Here is a 25,101-nt window from a genome sequence, read left to right as displayed (position 1 = left end):
CTTGGCCATTTTAAATGAGCACAAGATTTTGCGTTTGTAAGCTTTTTTTTTGTGTTTCTTATCAATACTTTTGAAATGAAACATATGAATAAGCATATATATATATATATATATATATATATATATTCATTAAGCGCCAAAATACACAGGAAGCAAAATTTGTGAACCAACCAATTTGTGATTTTTTCCATTAAAATGTAAAAAATAACAAAAATGAAATAAAAAATAAAAATGAATATGCTTCCTTTAAGATAAAAAAATATCTACTTAGTCTTAAAACATTTTAAATGTTTTCATTATTTCATGGCTCCCCCTCAACAAAACTAACAGCCCCCAAGGGGGGGGGGGATCATGGCCCACAGTTTGGGAAGCATTGGTCTACACCATCTAGTAATAAGTTTGATATCTCCTAGAATGCTTCTTTCTAAATACAAAAATCGTCTGTGCGAACAATAAAATTTCCACAATACAATATTATAAAGCATTTGGATGTCATATTGCTGTTTTTCAAATCCGTGTTTCTTTCTAACCTTCCATAAATGGTATTTTAATTCATTAATTATAAAGATCAAAATTCTCTTCTCATTGCCAGCAGGTGGTGGGTATTGCAAAAAAAAAATAACCTGTTCTGTTATAAACAGTGGAATGCCCAACACATTACATAATCTATTCCAAAAATATGCAGAGCGAGAGGGCAGCTGCAGATGCATGTTCTACTGTTTCCAATTGGTAAAGATGTCACAGTTTGGATCTCTCCGATATTAAAGTACGAGGGTTATTTGAAAAGTTTGGTAAAAAAATAAGTTAAACACATTTTTTTGGAAAAAATCACCTTTATTTCACAACATAGTCTCTATTGATGTCTACACATTTGGTCCAGCGAGTTTCCAATTTTTTCATCCAATCTAAAAATTAGGATTTGTCAAATTGTGCAAAATAGTCATCGACAGCCTTGATGACATCCTTGTTTGAAGAAATTTTTTCCCACAGAGACAGATTTTTAAGTTTGGGAACAAGAAGTCACATGGGGCCAAGTACAGAGAATATGATGGATGTGGAACCAATTTGAACCTCAATTCGTGCAATTTGATCAAATTTGTGACTGCCAATGTGGGGGACGGTGCATTGTATTGATGAAAGAGCACTTTTTTGTGTGCCAATCTTGGCCATTTTTTCTTTAGTACTTATTTTAAACAGTCCAACAATGGTGCATAATAGACTCCTGTTATTGTCGCACCCTTTTCCCAATAGTCTATCATGATAGTTTCTTGGGAATCCCAAAAAACAAAAACCGTGGCCATCACCTGCCTAGCTGACAAAATGATCTTCGCTTTTTGCAGTTAAACATCGATCGACAGTCAATAATCGGCATCCTGTTGATGCCCTTCTTATTCAACTTTCAGAGATTGCTTCTTGCCCTTCCCCTGTCTTCCCCATTCTATCTAAAACCGAATCTCCATTAATCTGGTAATAACCCTTTACCAACTTATACTTCTCAATCATATTCCCCTTCCTCTTATCCGCTACCGTGCACACAGCTTTTTCATGTGCAATTTTTCGTGCAAAATATTATACACCCATTCAGTTGAGATGCCTACAATCTCAGCAAATCTTGTGCACTTTCATTCAGCAATCTTCCATAACAATACCATGAATTTTGTCAATCATTTCCTTCGTAGTAACTTCAGTTGGACGTCCAGGGCATGCTTCATCTTTAATGGACTTACGACCACGTTTAAACTTGTTTATCCCAAAATAAATAGTCTTTAATGCTGACGCAGAGTCCCCATGAACTGCATCTAACTTGGCTTTGATCTGCACAGCTGTCCACTTCTTCAAATAAGAGTGTTTTATCACTGCACGAAATTCGTTTTTCTCCATTTTTATGAAAAATGCAAACACGTCATTTTAAATGTTTGCCAAACAACAACAACTACTCGTCGCACTTGGCTAAAATTTTGCCAGGAGTCATGAAAACGGTGATACTGCTTGTGCGAATGAATGAATTGTGTTGCCATCTATTAGAAATTTATCAAACTTTTCAAACAACCCTCATACCTCCATTTGATGATGTTGACTGGAAGGTAGCCATATTCATTTCTCCAAGCAAGATCCCTCCTGTTAGGGTATCTGTGGAACTTCAACAAGTTATGCAACAAAGTATTGTTGTCAGTACCTAACTGTGGAACTTCACGGCGAAAGAGATTAAAGATTTCTTTATACCAAATTTTACTTTTTTTAATGGAAAGAATGTAAATTTCAGAGTGTTTTAGCAGCCTTCAAGTTAAGCAGAATGCTGTATTATTCAGGAACAATCTCAGCTTTTGGACCTTTATAATCATTAACTCCAAACAGGGGAAGATGAAAACCCATGTAATACAGGAGAAGGCTTGCACATGTGTGATCAGTCTGCAATATTTTATGGATTTTTGAAGCTGTATTTCTTCAATAGTAGAATTTTAAGACTGGAAGTCCAAATCCTCCATGCTTCTTTGATAGTTGAAGAAATTCCTTTTTAACTTCTTGGTATCAGCTGGACCAAAAAAATTGCACAGGTTTACTGTATAATTGCTTTTCTTCAGCTTCTGTGATGTCTGTAATGTTCATTATGTACAATTTGAACAGGAAAGATTATGGTTTTGAGTACTTTGGCTTTAGAAGAAAAGGAGTTTGTTCCTATTTTCCAGTCTTCTTACATTTCAAAGTTCTTGTACTGGTAATATTGGGTAGGAGAAGATAATTCCAAGTATAATGAGGGGTTCTTTCTTTGGGGTTAGTCCAAAAGGAATGCCTTCAAGATCCCACTTTCCAAAAATTTTTAATTTTTGTCTTGTCTGCATTAATATTTAATCCACTGCTTTTGCTGAATTTTTCCAAAATACCAATATATAATATATATATGGAATCATTATTCTTCAAAGTTCCCACTACATCATCGGCATATGCTAATACCTTATTTTCCTTTATAGTTGAAGGAACTGTTATTCCTTGCACAACATGTGTATTGTTGACTTCCTGTAAAAAAGGTTCAAGAACCAATGCAAAGAGCAGTGGACTAAGAGGGCAACCTTGCTTGACTCATTTTCGAATTTTTACTTGGTCTGACAGGAACCCATTAACTAGGATGTGGATAATTGAATTGACATAGGCTCCTTTGATAATGGGTAGCAGCTTTTTACCTACACCAATTTGCTGGAGGATGTGGAACAGAAAGGGATACTAGACATTATCAAATGCTTGAGTAAGGTCTATTGATAGCACTGCCATTGACTGCTTTTTCATGTTAACTAAGCAGATTAGATCGCATAGCAGAAATAGATTAAATATTGCTGCTCAACATGGTACTCCATACACCTGTGTGCTTTTAATTATGTATCTTATTTCTGCTTTGAGAATGTTATTGATAATGTGGAAAAATATCTTGTAGTCAGTATCAGCAGGAGCCAGACTCAGAAGTGATGCTAAGATTGAAGTAATGAGAAGTCATATTTTCATATACGAGTAAATGAAACATGACCACATATAGCCAAAAGGTGGCAACCTTATTATTGAAATAATCTGGATTAGAGATAGTTGGAAGTTTTTCCACTTGGTTATACTATAAAAAGATACCAAGAAATTATATCCTTTATCCAAGTGCAAGCCAAAATGTTTGCAACTGAAGTATTTTCCAGACTGGGGCAACTCGTATATAGAAGCTAATGACGTCACATCACTTGCGTTAGTATCCCATAATGCAAAGCACATGTCCTTATGGACATGTATAATACTATGCATTATGGGAAGGATCACTACCCAGATCGGCTTCAACCTTTATTGAAGTCTCATCACTGGGTGCCAGACCCAGAAGTGATATCAGGTGAAGTAATGCAGAAGTCATATTTCATACTAAGGCAATTGATGTGAAGTCATTAGCCTCTATATATGAGTTGCCCAGTCCTGAGATTACTTCAGGCACAACTTTGTTTGTGTATACACTTGGATAAAGGATTAAACCAAGAATATAATTTCTTGGCATCTTTAATTTAGGGAGAAGTAAGGTTTTAGACAAGATTGGAGGCAACAAATCTAGGAGACCCAAGCTTGATTTGGGCTATAGGGCCATTGAAAGAAGAAGATATGTTGAAGATAAAAGTTTTTTCTTACTAATCACCTTCAGGTGATTGATATAAAATAACATCTGAAATAAGAGAAGAATAACAGGCTATCCAGAATAACATAATGGATTATGGCGGAAGACACTGAAAACATTTGGTCACCTGATTTTTGAGGAGATGAGAAAATTTTGTAAAAAGTCTAAAGTAGAGTGACTAAGTGTTAACAGCAACTGTGTAGCTAGGCTGTATCCTTGGCAAATTCATAGCTAAGCACCTTTCATAGTGTTACAGTTTCAATAAATCGGTAAAATGTCCTGCTACTGATGCTCTTCTGACACCAGCACTCATTGCAATTGTCCCAGTACTAAAATGTTTAGCATTGGGGCAATTGCCATGAGTGTTAGATGTCGGGAATGTTGGATATGAGAGCAGATTTAAAAGTAAGCTATCTGCAGAACATGATGGATAGGAGATAAGGAGGACAGGTGATATGATAGAAGCAGACAAGTTAATTGAGGGGGGGGGGGATTAATACGGAAGAGATTTTTCTTACAGTGGAGGAAGACAAGAGCAGAATCAGAGGCTATCAATGAAAGTTGTATAAAGTCTGTGCTAGTAAGTTTTTTATTATTATTATTATCATCTTTTTGGAAAGAGGTAGATGAGTTGCACACACTGCCTGAGTGTGCAGTGATGGCAGAAACAGCAAACAAGTTTAAATTTAGCCAGCCTGGTTGACCGAGTAGTTAGTATATCTGCTCTCCAACCAACAGGCGTAGGTTTGAATCCCACCATGGGCATGGATGCTTGTGATTGTACTTAGGTGGGAGGTGTATTTCGTTGCCCAGTGTGAGATCACTTGCCCACTTATTGGAGGCCTGAAGTGGCTTGAGAAAGTTCCATGTTTGATTTCTAGAGCAGGGCTTCCAGACTATGTAAAAAATAAATAAAAATACCAAAAAATTATTAAAAAATAGAGAAATAATGTTAACACGCTCATGTTAGTAATGTAAATAGGCTTTTAACCTTTCATGAGTAGGAATAAAGCAAACCCTGCAGTTTGATCATGAGGATCTTCAGTAATGAATCTTTGAAGTGCATCAAGGTCTGATAATAACAGCAGCTTATACACAAATGCCACCTCTGAGAATGTATAATTGGAAAGAGTAACACAAGTATTGATGAAAGAAGTTGATATTTCGTTTTATCTTAGGAAATTATGTATATATAGAGTGAGAGAGAGACCTCATTAAGGTCAGAACTAAGACTGCATCAACACTATTTTGAAGTAAGTAAATTTCAAAGTAAATAAATATATTTTAGAGAAACCTAAATTGTACATACTTCAATGTATCTGCACAATCTTTGACCCCCTTGATTACACTTTCCACTCTTTTAGATATTCTCTCAACAAAGATTGTGCTGGTATAACTACATCTAACATTTCAGTTTATCCCAAAGAATTCTGTTGAGTTCAAATCAGGATTATATGTAGATTAGTCATATTTTTATGCATCATTTTCCTGAAAACATGGATATGTTTTGTAAAATTGCTATAGCACAGGAAGCAGTTATCCAGAAGGATGTATATTCACCCTTCCAGGTACTGCACGAAAAGGCCATACAAGAAGAAACAGCACCAGACCATTATGCTTCTGCCACCAAACTTCATGATCCATGATGTAATGATGTGTTACTCAGCCATAAGGGATATTCTTCAAACCATTTACTACACCTACACTTGCCCATTTGACTAGAAAACAGTGACACAATCCTTTCTCCGGTGTGATGAGACTTTCAGTGCTACATATCAGTCATGATGATCAGCGTGTCAGTTCATACTGTAGGTTCAATGGTTGGTGTTTGGCTTGTGATATGCAACTGCTCTTCTATAGAAACTGACTATGCAGTTCTTTATATAGGTTTCTATTACTAAAAAACAAAATACAAACACAGAAAAAGGTGATGGCAAACCACTTCTGTATATATTTTGCCAAGAAAATCTTATGAACAGAGGCTTAAGTTATTGTGATATAGTGCTGGAAGATTGGACACCCACGTTGGAATGCACTGAAATGGCTTTGGGGAAGAGCAGAGAGGAATTTCCAATGAAGTTGACATGCATGATGAAGCTGGATCAAAGCCTTCTGGAAGTTCAACTTCTGATAGAGTTAATCTCAGAAGAAGACGCCTCCACTTCACTATTTCACTGAGTTAAAATAAGAACACATGGAATATAAAAAGCATGTATCAAGGAAAACTGGAACTGGTAAATAAAGAAATGAAAAGAACTTGAGTTAAGATTTTAGGAATCAGTGAACAGACATGGATAGGAATGGGTCACTTTGATACCGATGATTTCATGATGTATTACTCTGGACATAGAAATCTTTGAAAAAATGGAGTGGCATTCATAGAAGAGAATCCAGAAAATATATTTTGGGTTACAACAAAGTGTCCGATAGAATAATATCATATCCAGTGAATGTTACACTCATACAGGTATATGCACCCACTACAGATTCAAGTGAAGATGAGGTAGAAAAATTTTATAGTAGCTTGCAACAAGTAATATACAGTACTGATAAAACAGATTTTCTTTTGATATTAGGTGATTGGAATAAAAAGTGAGTGAAAAAAAGAAGAATGAGGCATCACTGGAAAATTTGGCTTAGGACTGAGGAATGAAGCAGGAGAAAGGATGTTGGAGTTTTGTGTTGAGAATAGTTGCTTTATTGCAAACACTTGCTTCCAACAACATAAAAGACGATTATACACATGGACTTCACCTAATGGAGAATACAGAAATCAGATAGATTCTATTGTTGCCAGCAGAAGGCGAGGGAGTGCTATCCAAGCAGCAAAAACACTACTTGGTGTAGACTGTGGAACAGATCATGAATTATTGATAGCTAAAGTTAAATTGAAATTAAGGGCTAAGAAGAAGCAAAAGGATAGTATCAGATTTGATCATTTGATTTAGATTCTATAAATGAAGCATTTAAAGTAGAAGGTAGAGAGAAATTAAAAGAACTGTGAGAAGAAACAAAATGTACAGTCATAGGAACAGCAAATAAGACTCTTAAATATAGAACAAGAAAGAAAGATTGTAAATAGTTGTCAGAAGAAGCTATTCAAATAGCAGAGGAAAGAAGAAAAATTAAAATTCAGAGAAATGAAAGGGAGGGGGGATTAGAGAACAAGTGCAGATTTCCAGAGATAGGCTAGAAAAGATAAGGGAAAACATGCAAAGAAATTTAAAAAAATCAAAAAATCAATAAATGATGTTACAGAGAAGTTTATCTCTTTTTATCTCGAAGTTTTTCTGGAATTACTAAAAAGTAATTTGAGAAAATGTCTGATGGAAGAAGAAGAAGCAATGAAAAACAAGTGAAAAGAGTATGCAAAATTGTACAAGAAAGATAATAGCATTGAAGGAGAATTTGAAAAGAGAGAATTTGTTGAGGAAAAACATGACAGTGAAGTGATATCATAATGGAACAGCTGCCAAAATGAAAAGCTCCTGCAGCTTTTCATTTTGGCATTGCTAGTGGAATTATTGAGAGCTGGGGATAAAGTAGTGAATATATTGACTGAAATTTGTCAACAGGTTTGTTACTGGCCTAGAGATTGAAAAACATCAGTATTCATCCCGGGTCCAAAAAATTCAAATCCCAGAGATTGTGAGAATCATAGAACCATTGGTTTAATTTCACATGCAAGTAAAGTTATGCTGAAAGTGATCCAACAAAGGATGGAACTATATGTGAATAGAGAAACATGGCAAGAACAGGCAGGCTTTAGGAAAGGTAGAGGAACTAGAGACCAAATAGCACACATGAGATGGAATATGGAAAGAACAAGAGAATTTCAAGAAGTAGTCATCTGTTTTATTGATTATAAGAAAACTTTTGATTGTGTGGATCACAAGAGACTGTGGATTATAATGAGATCAATGGGAATACCCGAGCATGTAATTCTTTTGATAAGAGAGCTGTATGACAACCAAGAAGCTTCAGTAAAAACAGTCTCTGGAGAAACAGTGTTCGAGTGGAAAAAGGGGTGTGGCAGAATTGTATACTGTTGCTCTACCTTTTTAATATTTATAGTGAATATATTATGAGAATGGCTGATTTAGACAAATATTCAGCTAGAATTAAGATTATTGGCAGAAAAATAATTAATTTAAGATATGCAGATGATACAACCCTCATAGAAGAAACTAAGTAAGATCTGGAATGGTTGTTTCTATTGGTTAAGAGGGAAAATCACAAAGCTGAGCTTAATTTAAACATCAGCAAAGCAAAAGTGATGGCTTCTGGCATTTTAAATCAATTTATAATAGAGAGAGATAAAATAGAAATCATTGAAAGTTATGATTTACTGGGATCCAGAATCAGAAATGATAGTAAATGTGAAGATGAAATTAAAAGAAGGATAATCATCAGAAAAAAAAAAGCTATGCTAAACCTGATGGAAATTATGAAAGATAGTGTGAGTAAGGCAGCAAAAGTAAGAATTTTCAAAGTAATTGTATTTCCTGTAGTGATGTATGAATGTGAAAGCTGGATTATTAAGAAGAAAGACAGAAAGGAAATTGATTCATTTGAATTATGGGTGTGGAGGAGACTCTTAAGAATCAAATGGACTGCAAGAATGACCAATTAGAAGGTTTTAGAGAATATAAAGACAGATTTCTCCTTGGAAGTGATGATTGCTAAACAGAAGTTAGTGTACTTTGCACATATTATGCAGGCTGACGATTCATTGGAAAAGGAAATTATGTTTGATTTCTAGAGCAGGGCTTCCAGACTGTAAAAAATAAAATAAAAATACCAAAAAATTATTAAAAAAATATAGAAATAATGTTAACAATAATGTGAAGATTTGGGGAGCGAGAAGAAGAGGGAGACCACTAAAGAGTTGGATGGACAACATAAAAGAACAAAACATAACAACATAAAAAATTGTAAGTTCAAGTTGGTAACCAACTTGAACTTACAATTGCTGAAAGAAATGACAAGCAGCTGAGTGGAATGAAGAGCCTTTGTTCACAAGATCACCAAGAGTTGAAAATGACTGGATGGCACATAACTATTAGCTTAGCTCTTATAAACTTCCTAGTTGTTCGTTTTACATTTTTTTACACCAAGATATCCATACCCTTTTCAAGCACTCTTTAATCCCTTTTATCCCGTCCTGTGATAGGGCTTGACCCTTTGGTTTCATCATTAGAACACCACATCATTAGTTGCCACTGATATGGTGTTCTATGAAGACATCTCTTTCTAATTCTTTAATCTCCTCTTCATGTATCATTGACGTGTACAGATGTAGAGAGTCATTTAAAACAGTAGATTCGTTTGTCTTATATAATTGCATGCTGCCTATATTGCATTGTATATATATTAGTCTGTTTTATTCTACACATGCCAGCCACCCTGATTATGTGATGCCATGCATAGCAACTACATAATCATTTGTTAGAGTAGATGCTTCTTTATCTGCTGCATAGATATAGAAGAGTTATTGCATAGGTACTACTAATGATTCTGGTTGTGCCATTGATTTAAATGGTGTGAAAGAAGAAAAATTAAAATACTCTTGGAGTGCAAATTAGATAATCTGTGAAATTTCTCTAGAGACCAAACATGATACTAGAGCAGTTTCACAGATTGTATAATTGCCAAGAGTATTTCAACTTTCCTTCTTTCATACCATTTATATCACAACAATTACAAGAATTCTTAGTATAACAGTACTTATGTGCTAAACCCTTCTCTATCTACGCCAACAGTTTCTACATGAACAAATTATTATTATTATTATTAAGAGAGATCTCTAGGGAGTCAGAGACTCATCGAGGGAGGCCACATACTACACACACACACCAGCTATCATACTTATTCTTGAATTCATTCACACTGCTTGCACTCACAACATCCAATGGCAATCCATTCCAATCATGCACCACCCTCTGAGAGAAAAATCTAGCCCCCACACCCTTCTTTCTCAGCTTCCAAGGATGTCCTCTCATCCTTTCACCACCCTCCAAAAACTGAAAAAAGTCCATCAATTGAAATCCCGTATGACTCTTTCAGAAGTTCACATGTAAGTCTCAATCATATCACCCCTTTCTCCTGTTTTATAGTGTCTGCAGTCTACAAATTCTCAGTCTGTCTTCATGGTCAGTATTCCACAATCCTGATATCATTTTTAACACTCCTTTGTGGAATAATAACCTGTGCACCATAGTCCAAATGAGGTCTTATCAAGGCCTCGTAAAGAGGCAAAATAATATCCTTATCTTTACATGTGAACATTCATTTCAGCATTGCAATTATCTTTTGAGTTGTATTTACAATCTTTGCCACATGGCCCCTAAACTTCAACTTCCTATCTATTAACACTCCAAGATCCCTAGCCTCATCAGTTTCTTCTAGCCTAATCCCACCAATATAACACGACATTGGATATCTAATCATGCCAAAGTGAATGACTTTACATTTACTGACATTGAACTGACACCCCTTTTCCCATGCCAACAATTCTAGCCTATTCAAATCATTCTGCAAATACTGCATATCAGCAGCATTCCTGATTACCCTATCTATCTTTGCATCATCAGCAAATAATTGTATGTCTCTTGTCAAATCCTACCCAATATCATTAATGTACAGACTGAATAACAGTGGACCAAGCACTGATCCTTGTAGTACACCACTTGTTACCTTAAACCTTGCAGACTCAGATCTCCTGCATACCACTTTTTGATATCTGTCAGTCAGCCATCCTCTTATCCATGCTAATATTGTATAACCCAAACCCATTTTCTCCAATTTATGCAGCAGTGTGCCATGCTGTATTCTGTCAAAAGCCTTAGCAAAATCCAAAAGTATCATGGTATATCCATTCCCCTTGTCTAGTTCAATGGTAACATTGTTATAGAATGTGAGCAACCTTCCCTTAGTAAACCCATGTTGTTCATTGCAAAGTAGAGATTCACTGCCAACCCATTTCTGAATGCAGGCCCTAACCTTTTTCAAAATCTTCACCACCACTCCAAGGATACCAGTTCACCGAGATAGTTGGATACATCGGTCTTTGCACTACCCTTGTGCATTGGAATTACCATACATTCCTGCAGAATCTTCCCTGTTCTGAGACTCATATTAAACATCCTGGTCAAAGGAATGGCCAGTTCAGCTGAACACTCTTGTAGCACACATGCTGATATTCCATTAGTCCCTATTGCTGAATTCTTATTCAGTTTGTGCAACAGCTCTAATACCTCGGCCTCACACACCTGTGTTTCTTCATCTAGTGAAGAGGTAACAGTGAGCTCAATGTTGCATTCACCAGGTTGGTAGCTTTTAACAACCTCACGCCATCTGTATTTAGAAGAGTTATTCTTTTATATTTATTCTTTCTTTTACTTGCAGCATATCGATAGAATTCTTGCGGGTTGTCTTTAGCACATGCAGAGCCAATTTTGCTTTCCGTACAATAGTTGTGACTATTCTAGCCTGCTGCTCATAAACGTTCATAACGGACGTCATCCTTATGCACCCGGCATCCTTTCCACTTTGTCCTTTTGTTACGAATCTCCTGTTTAATAAGATTACTCATCCATTTGATTCCTACTCTATTTATTCTTCAAACTCTAGGGACACATTCTGATATCGCATCATTTAAGTATTGTTTAAATGCTTCCCATGCACTGTCGATATTCTTTCCATCCAGCAACTGATCCCATTCCACTGAACTTAGTATATTCCTCAGTTTGTCATAATTTCCTGCTTTGTAGTTCAGCATATAACCTTTTCTGAATGGAACATTCATAAACTTAGTCACTTTCCAAGTGAGTACTGCATGATCATTGTCATCAACTGGAGGCAGAATAGTTATGTCTTTAACTGAAATGCTCTCTGACACTATAATCAAATCTAACACTCTTTGACCTTGAGTTCCTTCTTTCACATGCTGCTTGAGGAAGTTGTCCCGCAACAGCTCAATAAGTGCATTTTCATTCTTCTCATGAGATTCTACTGCTACCCAATCAATATTTGGATAATTAAAGTCTCCCATTATGATTACTCTTTTCACGCTCACCTTTTCTATTTGGTGATGCATTTCTTCATCACCAGCAACCAATCCACCAGGTCTGTAACAACAGTGAAGCCATCTGGTGATTCCACCAGATGGCTTCAAACTCACTGCCACATGAAATATTGTTAGCAATATTACTACATTCATAGGTCTCAACTCTAACTGGATTTAAGTCATCCAAAATCATTAGCAGCACTCCCGCCCTCCTCTCTTATCCTTCCTAAAAATACTGTATCCATGATATTCGATACCAGTTAATAGGTCTGATTCTGATAGCCAGGTCTCACTAATTCCTACAATCTGAGGTCACAACATATTGACTAAGGCAACAAACTTTACCCCTTTGTTTTTGATACTCCTAGCATTCGTGTACAGACATAATAATCTACCTGCATGCTCTTTTGTATACTCTTGTTTGCAGTCTGCCTGACACAGTTGGACAACTTGCAGGTCTCTATTCTTCTCTAATGCCTTTCACGTGTAGACATCTTTGCACACATATGATGGATCAGAACCGGACAAACACAAACCCGAAATAGTTCTCGCCTCGTCAATATTTCCATGACAAAGCTCATTCCCATCATTAACACAGTTATATACCATCGTCCCTCTTACACTCACATTCACACCATTCCTCCCTTTATAATTTAGTTTCCCTGACTCTCTGTGTTAGGTCTCATACCAGTTATTAGTTTTCCAGACTCCTGATACCAAACACATTCAGGTGTGGGCCATTCCTCTTATACAAACCCAATCTTCCTTCAAACTCACTCCATCATCCAAAACTCACATCTATTCCTTCTACATAGCCTATGCATCGAATTGTTTGCCATCATAGCCTTCTTTTTAATTCATTTTTATCATAGCGAGGTAAAATACTAACGATTTTCACTTTCTCGCTCTTCACTCTCGCCTCTTCCAGCAATCCTTTCATGTCCTCTCACATACTGAACTTATCACCAGTTAAATCATTTATACCTACTACTACTACGATTTAGTTTAGTTTTCTTTTCTGTTTTTGAATTACTTGAATATTATGTAATTATTATAACGTGCCTTTACATGTTCATCATCATCAAATTCCTGCCATGTACCCTCAAGGTGTGTACAGGATATGATAGTACTACATGAAAAAAATTACATCATTATTAATTTCCTATCTACAATTTTCCGCCAAATCAGTCTGTTACTTGTCAAGACTCCAACATTATCAGATCTATATTTCTATCGTCTAAGGCACTTTGTACCGTATCAATCCACGTATATCTTGGTCTTCCTCTGGGTCGTTTTGCTGCCAACCTGGTAGAGAACACTTGTTTTGCTAATCTTTCCTCGCCCATTTTTAAGTGACCATACCACCTGAGATTAACTCTGCTAACGCATTCCTGGATGCTGACAATGTCAAGTTCTTTCCTAATATCCTCGTTTTTAATATGATATTGCCATTGATGCCATCTGTTCACGCCTATAATCTTTCTCAGGACTCTCATATCTGTGGTCTCTAGTCTTTGGTCAAGTGTTTTACTTCTGACCCAGCTCTCAGATCCATAAGTTAAAACTGGTTTGAACACTGTCTTGTATACAGCTAATTTAGTGTTCCAACTAATTTCTCTCTTATTCCATATGAATTTATTCAATTGACTTCCTACCATACCAGCTTTGTTGATTCTGTTATCTATTTCTATTTTTAATTTACCATCATCAGTAAAAATCGTGCCTAAATAGCTGACATGTTTTACTTGTTCCACAGGTTCTCCATTCACAACACAGTTGACATTTTCAATGATTCTGCCTATTTTCATTGTCTTTGTCTTTTTATTGCTGACCTTCATACCATATCTATTACAACAGCTATTCAATTTAGTCAGAGAATCTTGCAGATTTGTAGCGGATTTATTTAGAAGTATAACATCATCTGCATAAAGCAAAGAGCTGACATTAACATCTCCAATTTTGATATCAGGTTTAATACCACTTTCTTTCATAATGTGATCCATATAGATAATGAATAACAGAGGGGATAATGTACATCCTTGTCTCACACCAGATTTAACATTAAACCATCTTCCTGTACTTCCTTCAATTCTAACTGCTGACTTACAACTCAAATAAAGACTAGTATTGCTTGATATAATGCCCTATTCACACCATATAACTGTAGCGTATTGAATAGCTTCTCTCTTGGCACCTTGTCATATGCCTTTTCCAGATCGACGAAACTTAAATATATATCTTTGTTATATTCCCATGCTTTCTCAACTATTTGTCAAAAAGTGAGGATCTGATCCTGACAGCCTCTATTTGGCCTGAATCCAGCTTGTTCTTCACCAAGCTTTTCTTCCACAATTCTTCTTAACCATTTCTCAAGTATACTTGCATAGATCTTGCCTGGAACACTTAGTAGGGAAATACCTCTATAATTCTCACATGCAGTTTTATTTCCCTTTTTATATATGGGTACTATGAGAGCTCTACTCCAATCATCGGGAATTCGTCCCTCTGTCCAGGCTTTCTGAACTATGCAGTGCAGCCACTGTAAGACTCTTATACCACCATACTTCAGCATTTCTGGTCAAATACCATCTACTCCTGCTGCCTTTCCACATTTCAAGCCTTTGATGGCTTTTTCTACTTCAAGTATGGATATGTATTCCTGACTACATGCCTGGTCACTGTTTTTTACCACTGTGCTGTCATCACCGCTTGTTTCATTTAGCAGTTTTTCAAAGTAATTACTCCATACTTCAAGGATATCTTTTTCTCCCATTTTCATGTCACCTTTATCATCTCTAACTCCTTTTACAGCACTCTTTCCTCCATTCCTAAGCTTCTTCAACAACCTCCAAAATATTTTGCCACCTTCTTGATATTTATTTTCTATATTCTTGCCAAAGTCTTCCCATGACTTTTGTTTAGCTAGTTTTACACAGTGTTTAGCATTCTTGCATTTGTCTCTGTATACTCTAAGAGCACAAGCTGACTTATTTGATAGGAACTTTTGATATGCTTTCTTCTTTTCCTTCACTGTCTCTTTAACTTCCTGTGTCCACCAGGGAGTTCTGATTTTTTTATCCTTACAGACAACCTCACCACATGCCTCTCTGGCAGAATCAATCAATGTTTTCTTCACAGTTTGCCACTGAATCTCCAAGGTTTGATTCCTGTTCTCAAACTCTTTCATTTTTTCTTCAATAATCTTTTTGTTGCTCAACAAAAAGCTGCTCAACTTTTATTTACTTTAAAACTTTCTTACATGTTATTCTTTTCAATATGAAATTCAATTTTATCTTGCTCAACACTAAATAGTGATCACTTCCAATTTCAAATCCTCTGTACACTGTGGTGTCCTGCACCAGGGAGAAAACATCACCATCAACAATAACATAGTCAATGAGACTTTTCTTATTCCTAGCCTCTTCTCTCCATGTGAATTTGTGCACATTTTTATGTTGGAACATGGTGTTAGTAATAACCAGTCCATGTCCTGAGCAGAAATCCAACAGATATTTGCCATTATTATTAGCTTTGCTCTTTTTTCCAAATTTTCCCAAAATATTTTTGTATGTCTCACAATCATTTCCTACTCTGCTATTTAGATCCCCAACAAGGACCAACTTTTCATTTTTCATTGTGTCAGTTGCTTTTTCTAAAGCCTCAAAAAATTTCTCCACTTCTACCTCAGTAGAACCTTCTGTGTGACAAATAAGCACAAATAAGTCTCATTGTCCAGTTCCCCATTCTCATATTTGCCCACATTACTCTACTTGAGACTGACTACCATTCAAGAAGATTAGCCACGTATTTTGTGTTGAAGACTATGACTACTCCTTCTTTTCCTTGATTGTCATTGCCTGAATATAACATTTTGTATTTATTGCTCAGAAAGATCTCACCAGTTTTGGTCTTTTTTGTTTCAGTCACCCCTATTATGTCGATCTGGTACTTATCTAATTCCTCAGCTAGCTCCATTTCTTTGCCATTCAGGCTTCTTACGTTGATAGTACCAATCTTTAACTCTGGTGATGTTGAGTTGGGGTTTGTTTTCAGATTTGTTCCAGTAGCTGACTTTTCGCTGTTCGCCCTGGTTCCCTGGCGAAAACAACTGGGGCCTTGTTTAACCAGGCGAAGCCCCAGCCGGCATGAAATTTTGTCATGTTGTACCATCATTTTTTATTTTGGTTTAACCAATAAGAATACAATTTGGTCGGCTAAATCCCAAATTGCCAGCCCATCCTCGTTTGTTCAGTATCCAAGTAGATACCCAACAGGGTGCACTACGAGAAGGTGAGGATTGGACATTAGGTCAGAAACCCTGGTCGGTTCTCCGCATTCCTTTAAAGGCTATGTGGAGGTCTCCTCTCACTTATACAGCTTTGACCCTTAAGCACCTTTACATGTTAGCATTATAAATTACATCATTATCATAGAGAAAAGAACTTAATAAGAGATTGGTAGCCTGAATACTGTAAAAACTCATAATCACAGATAGTCTTGATAAAATTGTACTTTATTAACAAACAAAAAAATTTATAATTGTTTATTTTTAGAGAACATTTGGGACTGTTGGAAAATTTAAACGATGAAATAGATGTATTGGATCCCATTTCTGAACATTTCTTCAAGGATGTATGGCTCAAGACAGCAACTCAGAATACAGTAATATATGAGCATGTATGTATAATACTGTTTTTAATATTACATATTCTTTGTATGTCAATTGAAAATTGGAACTTTACTATCATTTTCACTTGGTTGTGTTTTTGGAACTATCAAGCCAGAAGGAAATTTTTCATTGGAATGTTGTATATATTGTAAAGAATAAAATTATATTTCTGATTATGATCATAGCATTACTACTCTCAATGATCAAAATTATCTAATATGGTCTTTCTCTTTATGGAGTGTTTTTTAAAAGTAATTTCTTAAAGTCATTAATGAAGGAAAAAATTAATTTTAACAATCCAAACTTTGAAGAAAAGGTTACAAAATATACATTCGTTTGTCAGACTAACTCAGTTCATTAACAGGTTGATTAAAATTGAAGTATTTAAGGCCTTGTGGAGCACTACCCAGTGATCTAAATGCTACAAAATGTTCCAAAATCCACCACCAGGGGAACTGTATAATGTATATAATGTATCATATACCAAATGTAGGTGTAGTAATTTTTCTGTGTGTGTAAGAAGGAGAACAGTGACACAAGCGTAAATAACATGTTTTTATTCACTTCCATTATTGATTCATGGGCTGTACTGTTCAATGAGTTGCCCTTCCAGGTACACCACAAACTACATCCTTTGCACAACGTGTTCAACAGTAGAATGCAGCTGGTGACAGGACTGATGTTGCACACGTACTGTGTTATGCTGTCTTTCAGTTCTGCCAAGTTATCAAGATGATCCTGAAAAACTCTGTTTGTGAGAAATCCCCAGAGCCAGAAGTCACAGGGGATCAGATCAGGTGAACAAGATGGCCATGCAGTGGGAAACACATGGCAATCACACTGGCTTCCATGAAATGTTCTTGAAGAAACTCCTGTACAGATCAGCCGATATTTGGAAGGGGGGGGGGAATCCTGTATGAAACTGACTGAATCCGTGCAGTGCTGCTGCGGCACAACAAAATTGTTTATCATATCGCAGTACCTGAGCAAGTCACAGGATCCAAATGGCGAATATCCTCAAAGAAGAATGTTCCAATGATAAATGAAGTTGTAAATCCACACCACAGAGTAATTTTGGGTGAACACAAAGGAATTTGTTGAACTGCATGTGGGTTTTGTGTAACCCATACCCAGTAGATGTGGGTATTCACGGTTTCATTCAGGTAAAAGTGAGCCTCATCTCCTCACAAATGTACAACTCCATGCTAGCAAGAAATGTTAAAGCGAATGTTAGTTGATTTTCTTGTGGGTGCAACTCCTGTGTCAGGGTTATCTTGAATGGGAAGACATGCAGAATCCTTTGTAGAATTTTCCAGACAGTTGTAAAAGACACATCCATGTGTCTTGATACATCATGTGCACTGCAGGAACCAACACTGTTATTCATCACCTGCTCCACAATGGCAGTAGCAACTTCATTCACATGTTGTGAACTGATGCCAGGTCTAACTCGCACAGATCCTGTTTCTTCAAAACAACTAATCATTCATCACAGAGCACATGGAGATAGTGGTCCTCATTGACATTAATTCACGGGGACAGCAACAGCATTGCAATTGTTAAGGTAGTGCAACTTCATGAGCAAAGCACATTGGCACAAGGTTAGTGCCATCAATGTGGGTGGTATTAACAACCAGAATGAAAGGAAAAATCCAGTGTCCATCTTTTTAAACTCTTCTAGCACCTGCAGAGTTGCATGACATGCAAATTCCATGCATTTGGTGTTTACAATGCCCCTGATGGTGAATTTTTAAACACTTTTCTTTTTTTCTCAGATATTCGCTTCTGCATGATGTATTCGTGCAAAGTTTCACACCATTTGGATCACGGGATTGCATTCCACAAGGTCTTAAACAGGGATAATTTAATTTTGATCACCCTGTATTTATGTATATAGCAATACCTATCATAGTGTGATTTTGAACAATGCCGGTTTCACTATAGCATGGTTTATAATTTTTAACAGTTAAAAAAAAAAAAAATAATGTTAGTATGGTACTGTACTGCTTTACCAACATTCCGACTACTAAAACAATACTGTAGTGATTAGTATATCCCAGTATTAGCTGCATTGATGAATAATTTTGTATTATTTCAGTTTTGGCAGCAAACTTCTTTTTCGCACAAACAATTATATTTTCATGGAAAATGTTCACCTGAAATAGCATCAATAATTTTCCCACTTAGTACTAAGCTCATTGGATCACGTGCAGCTGCCGCTCAACATCCCTTCGCAGTGCACCTTGAAACCCGCAGAACAAGTTTCTTTTCCTCCTTCTCCTTCATCCCTGCAACTGCTGTACTATGGAACAGTCTTCCCCTGTTGTGTTCCCCAAGGAATACAATGTACAGTCATTTAAATCAAATGTCAACAAGTACCTTCTTTCGTAACCCACTATCCATATATGGTACTAATTTACTATAGGTTGATCACCCAACCTCTCGTGTATGGACTCGACATAAAAAAAAAAAAAAAAACGAATTTTAATAGTGTTAACAACACTAAATGAACTAATTTATAAATTAGTTCATTTAGTGTTGTTAATGCTATTAAAATAAGTTATAAATAATTAAAATTGTCCTTCATTTGTTTGCTAACCCAAGTTGCTTATGCGTTTCTTCATCACCACCCTCCACATTCCCTGGCCTATAACAGCATCTGACTAAATATCTCTTCCTGTCAACCTTCACGTTACACCGTGCTGACATAATTTGCCTGTTATTGTGAACAGCATCCCTCTCCCTTCTTGTTCTTTCTATACTTATAAAAAAACATCTCTTCCATTTCTATTCCCATCAGGATATCATCCTTATCCAAACATCTCTCAATTAGTCCAACAATTTTTGGGTGAATAAACTCAAGGAAACTATTTCAGTTCCCTCATTTCTTTATATCCCTGGCATTTGTAAAAAAAAAAACAACAATTCACTTTTAGGTCTATAACCAGTCCTACATGCTACTTGTTGGTTGTGATTTCCCCACACCTGCCCATGCCCAATTGTCTTTATCACTACTTACTCTATGTATCTTGTGAAATTTGAAAATGCGACTACCCCATCCTCGCACATCGCTGGCTATCCTATTCCTCCCCATACACATATTCACTATGACCTTCATAGCGAAAGTCACTTCCTCTGATCTCTTGCTCACATCACTCATTACCCTTCCAGCAACACTCTCTTCAGGTGACTTAACACTGAAAAACATTTAAATGAAACCCATCATTTTTTTCTCAAATCCATCCTTCCCTGAAATTCATCCCACACATTTACAAATTCCACTCCCTTTTCCTCACGCAGCTCTGCCAACATACTATTCAGGATTCTTACTGTTTTTCTTAACTAGTCACGATCATACTTTGGTAATGGGTGAGAAAAGTCATCTTCCACCTGAAGACATTCACAAACACCCGTGCTCATAACATGATTCAATCTCCTGTCTTATTGTTATGTTCTCTCATATCCTCGGCTAACTAAGCCAGCATACCTATCTAAATGTTGTTTTCAGATGGACCCATAATTTCCATGTATATCTTGAATTCCACTGCACAGATCGCTCTCTTTCATGCTGGATGGCCCCTGATAACTTTGAACTATTTCAGGAGTACCTCTAATTATGACATTACAGGTCATATTGTACATTTTAAATGTCCATATAAGAGCACTGCCTTTCTATCTGGAAATTTTTTCTTGTATAATGACACCTGTGGGTATTCACATTGTTATAGAACCACACGTATGCCACAGTAAAAATTTATTTATTATACAGATGTTTTGTCTTACGTGTCATAAGACCTCATCAATGCAGACAGAGAACAAGGAGAAATTGAAATAAAAGAAACAGTAGAACGTGCGTTGCATTGTAATCTTTCTATAGATACAGTTGCATGTTCATTGATTATAAGCTATTGGGCTGAAAATAAAATTAATTTTGAGTTAAAAAAAATGAGAATAGAATTTATTTAATATAGTTAAGGATGACAATTTCCCACACTGCATAAGACAGTAAGAATCATGAATAGTATGTTGGCAGAGATGCATGAGGAGAAGGGAAGGATGGATTTGTAAAAAAATGATGGGGTTCATTTAAATGTTTTCAGTGTAAGTCACCTGAAGAGAGTGTTGCTGGAGGGGTAATGAGTGATGTGAGCAAGAGATCAGAGGAAGTAACTTTCGCTATGAAAGTCATAGTGAATGTATGGGGATGGACTGCACAGGAATAGGATAGCCAGCATGTGAGAGGATGGGGTAGTTGCATTTTCGAATTTCACAAGATACATAGAGTAAGTGGTGATAAAGATAATTGGGCAGGTGTGGAGAAATCACAACCAAAAAGTGAGGTACCTGAAATTGTACCTTGACATATTCTTGAATTCAACAGTATTCTTTTAAACTTACCATAGTAGACGTTTTAAACAACAACTTTGCCAGAATCAGCCTTTTTTACTGGTACGGTATGTAATAATAATTTATTATTATTAGATGGGATTGGATGGTATACCAGCTCGTGTCGTACGTGAAGCATCTAAAGAATTGTCAGTGCCCTTGACCATTTTGTTTAATTTGAGCCTCGGGTCTGGCTCAGTCCCAAGGGGATGGAAAGAGGGGAAAATAGTTCTGCTGCATAAAGGTGGTTCCAAGGCTGCTGTTGAAAATTACCGGCCAATCAGCATAACAGGAATCATTATCAAGGTCTTGGAGAAAATAGTCAAGAGGAAAATACAAGATTGGATAGAAGAAAATGGGATACTGTATCAGGGACAGCATGGTTTTGTGAAGGGTAGGTCATGCCTCAGTAACTTGCTCATGTATTATGAACTGGATAAGGGTAATGGGTTTACAGTAATTCTACTGAGCCTTGCTAAGGCCTTTGACAGGATACCACATGGAATTCTAATCAGTAAATTGCAGCATATGGGGATGGGTATAGGGTTGGTGAGATGGATAGGAGGGTGGTTGACGGAGAGATATCAGAGAGTGGTTTATTCAGGAGTAGAATCCACAAGACTGCCTGTGGCTAGTGGTGTGCCACAAGGATCTGTTCTTGGACCACTGCTGTTTAATTTGTTCATTAATGATATAGGAAAGGATCTGAGAGGAACAGTTCATTTGTTTGCAGATGATGCAAAGTTGGGTAGGGCAATAGTGAAAAAAATAATTTGGAGGACTGGGCTAAGGAGAATGGATGGCAATTTAATGTGGCAAAATGTAAGGTTATACATTTTGGGGTGAAAAGATTAGCAGCAGATTACTAAATTGGTGGAACTGTACTCCAGGAAATTGATGAGGCACAAGATCTAGGAGTGTTGGTGGATAAGGAGTTGAAGTTTAGGGGGCACATTGCAAAAGTGGCCAAATCAGCTCATCAAATCACTTGGTTGCTGAAGAATACGTTGACAAGCAGGTTATAGTTCTTCTGTATTGAGCCTTGATAAGACCCCCATCTCGACTACTGTGCCCAGATTTGGTCACCTAGGTTTCTTCTTGATGGGGAGGAGGTGGAGAGGATCCAGAGGCGAGTGACCAAGATGATAGCAGGTCTGTGGAATGAACCTTATGAGAACAGGTTGAGGATTTGTGGGTTGCAAAAATTGGTTGATAGGCGGAGGAGGGGAGATATGATTGAGACATTCAAATTACTGAAGGGTTTCTATGAAATTAATTCAGAAGATATTTTTGAAAAAAGGGCTCGTTGTGGGAGGACTAGGGGACATCCATGGAAACTGGGCAAAAGTGTAGTTAGTAAAGGTGTTAGAGCTGGGTTCTTTACTTTTAGAGTGGTGAATGAGTGGAATGGGCTGCCAGAGTCTGTGGTGGATGCTGTGACAGTGAATGAGTTTAAGGCGAGGTATGATATATACTGTATGAATGTCGAATAGTTGTGATGAATATGATTTGGGGCCTCCCTCGATGAGTCTAATGACTCCTTGGAGTTGCCCGTAATAATAATAATAATAATAATATTATTACGTGATACCTCCAGGGAGTCCATAGATTCATCGAGGGAGGGCAGTTGCTCTCCACCAGTCAATTCACCAACTACACCAACGCCATCTACCACCAACCACCACCACTTTCACAGACAATCGCAAACATCCATGCCCATGGTGAGATTCAAACCCGCAGCCTGTTTAGCTGGAAAATGGATACGCCACTCGGCCAACCAGGCTGGCAATAATGTAAAATTGATTGTCATTTTAATTAGGAAAAATCACCATTGTCTCCGATTCATGGTCCTGTTCTAGGGATTTTTATTATTATGTGACACTTCCAGGGAGTCAAAAGACTCTTCAAGGGAGAGTGTAACAGAATTGAACGATTGGTTCTTCCAACTACTAACCGTGCTCAAACTTACTTAACTTTTTTCGTAAGCCATTGGTAGCAGAGGTTCTACCAATCGACCGAACTTTGTTGGCATTACAGAATTAAAATTATTTAAAAAGGATAAAATTATTAATTAAAAAGATTAAAGTTTAAAATCAACAGAATGGATATATTAATGTGACACTACACATTCTGAGTTTGATAAAACTCCCATTCATTTTTGTGGGCATGCTTAGAATATTTATATATATTTGTGAGAATGAGTGAGCAGCACAGGTTTTCATTGTGCTAAAAGAAAATTTTAAACTGTTTCACCACTTTTTATTTTTATTTTTTGTTTTAGCAAATCACATGAAATTACTTAAATCCTTTTGTTTCCCTTGCCACAGGTCTTCCATTGTATTCCAAGTGATGAAGTTCAGAACTTTACTTCTTTATGGAGATATATGCATAAACAGAGTTTGAATATCAGTGATGCAGAAACTGCAAGTAAACTTTTAGAAAGAGTGAAGGGCCATTTGGTATTAATGCCACTTTATTTCTTGTGTGAAGAAACTCTCATTCCATCAAGAATCACAAAGGAAGGACTAATGCCAAACTGTTTATGGACATAAAAAGTTAGCTCTTATAAAAGTTCCAATAATTAATTTTTCTTGCTGTTAAGAAATTTTTAAATTTTAGTTGTAAATATTCATAACAAAATTGGGGGAAAATGCTAAATTTGCTATTAAAATATCTTTATTTGGTTGTAAAAAAAAAAAAGTTTCCTACCTGTAAAATATCACATTTCTTAACTTTAAAATCTTTTAAATTTCATGGAAGCAGATAACCAGACAGGTAAACCTGTACCCAACAGTCTAAATTACAACTACTTCTTTATCACTACTTTTCAGTGTTCTCCTTATCAGAGCAGCAATGCGCTATGTAGTCTTGTATAACAGTTGAACTCTTAATGTGTCCCTGAAAAATTTTTAGTTTTCTGTCGACCATTACTCCCTCCCCCTATCCTGAATTTCATCCACCTCTAGGAGCACAGTACACATCAGGACTCTGAACCGCAACTCTCCCCTCTTACTACACAGCTTGCAGGTATTTAACAGACAACCAATCTCATATCCATCTCACTAATTCATTATCCATCTTCCTCGTGTAAATCTGTTCAAGTGTCTACTTTTCTCCAACTGCATGTTCTCTCTTTTTTTTTTTTTTTTTCTCTTTTCTCCAGTGGCGGCTGGTGAAAATTTTAAGTGGGAGTGCTGCATATACAAAATAAAATTAAAAAAAAAAATTTTTTTTCCTAATCAGTAACCAATTCATTAATAAATCAATTTACATGTTAAAAAATTGCTTTATTAAAAATAAAAAAAAAATCAAACACCAATAATAAAAGTTTTGTATCTCACAGAAATAAAGCGCGCAAGTTTCGATGCAGTGTCGAGCGTAAACAAATATCGGCGAGTCCAGCTGCAATTGGTGCAATCATTCTCGCAGTGCATTTATTTCATGTAACGATAATTGAAAAAAAAAAAATTCTTTTCATATTTTCAACAGTGACACTCGTCATAATTCAGCCCTGTATCTATAATAAATAAAGAATTATATGTTATTTTAACAGAATAAAATAAGATTTGCAAAAAATAGTTCACACGCACCAATAAAGAATAACGCGTGCAAACATACACTGCCCAAAGAGCAGTGTCAGATTCACTAGTTATGTACAATGAGAAGCGTAAACAAATATCGGCAACGTGATAATTATGACACTGCGTTAGATCGCAGTGTATCTCTTTCGTAATTTAAAGCGTTAATCGAACAATTCCAATTATTAACTATTCAATCACTGTCAAAACATACGCTGTAACCTTTAACAGGTTAAATTGCATCTATATAATGTTGCAAGCATTGTTA

At 36.4% G+C, this 25,101-nt stretch overlaps 1 protein-coding gene across 1 annotated transcript in view; it reads left to right on the top strand.

Moving 5' to 3' along the window:
- LOC150109090 (phospholipase D1-like) overlaps nucleotides 1–23,948 on the top strand; it is a 558,765-nt gene extending 534,817 nt beyond the window's left edge. Inside the window, exons 21-22 of the mRNA XM_090405612.1 lie at nucleotides 16,754–16,877; nucleotides 23,583–23,948. Coding sequence (XP_090261738.1) covers nucleotides 16,754–16,877; nucleotides 23,583–23,807 — 349 coding nt within the window. The 3' untranslated portion in view covers nucleotides 23,808–23,948. The remainder of the gene's footprint in view (nucleotides 1–16,753; nucleotides 16,878–23,582) is intronic.
- The last annotated feature ends 1,153 nt before the right edge of the window (nucleotides 23,949–25,101 follow it).

The sequence above is a fragment of the Typopeltis vanoorti genome, chromosome 2 (genome assembly GCF_054136105.1).
Source record: "Typopeltis vanoorti isolate ZY-2024b chromosome 2, IOZ_Tvanoo_1.0, whole genome shotgun sequence".
Classification (NCBI taxonomy): Eukaryota; Metazoa; Arthropoda; class Arachnida; order Uropygi; family Thelyphonidae; genus Typopeltis; species Typopeltis vanoorti.
Note: the sequence above shows the minus strand (reverse complement) of the source record. Positions and strands in the feature narration are given on the sequence as shown.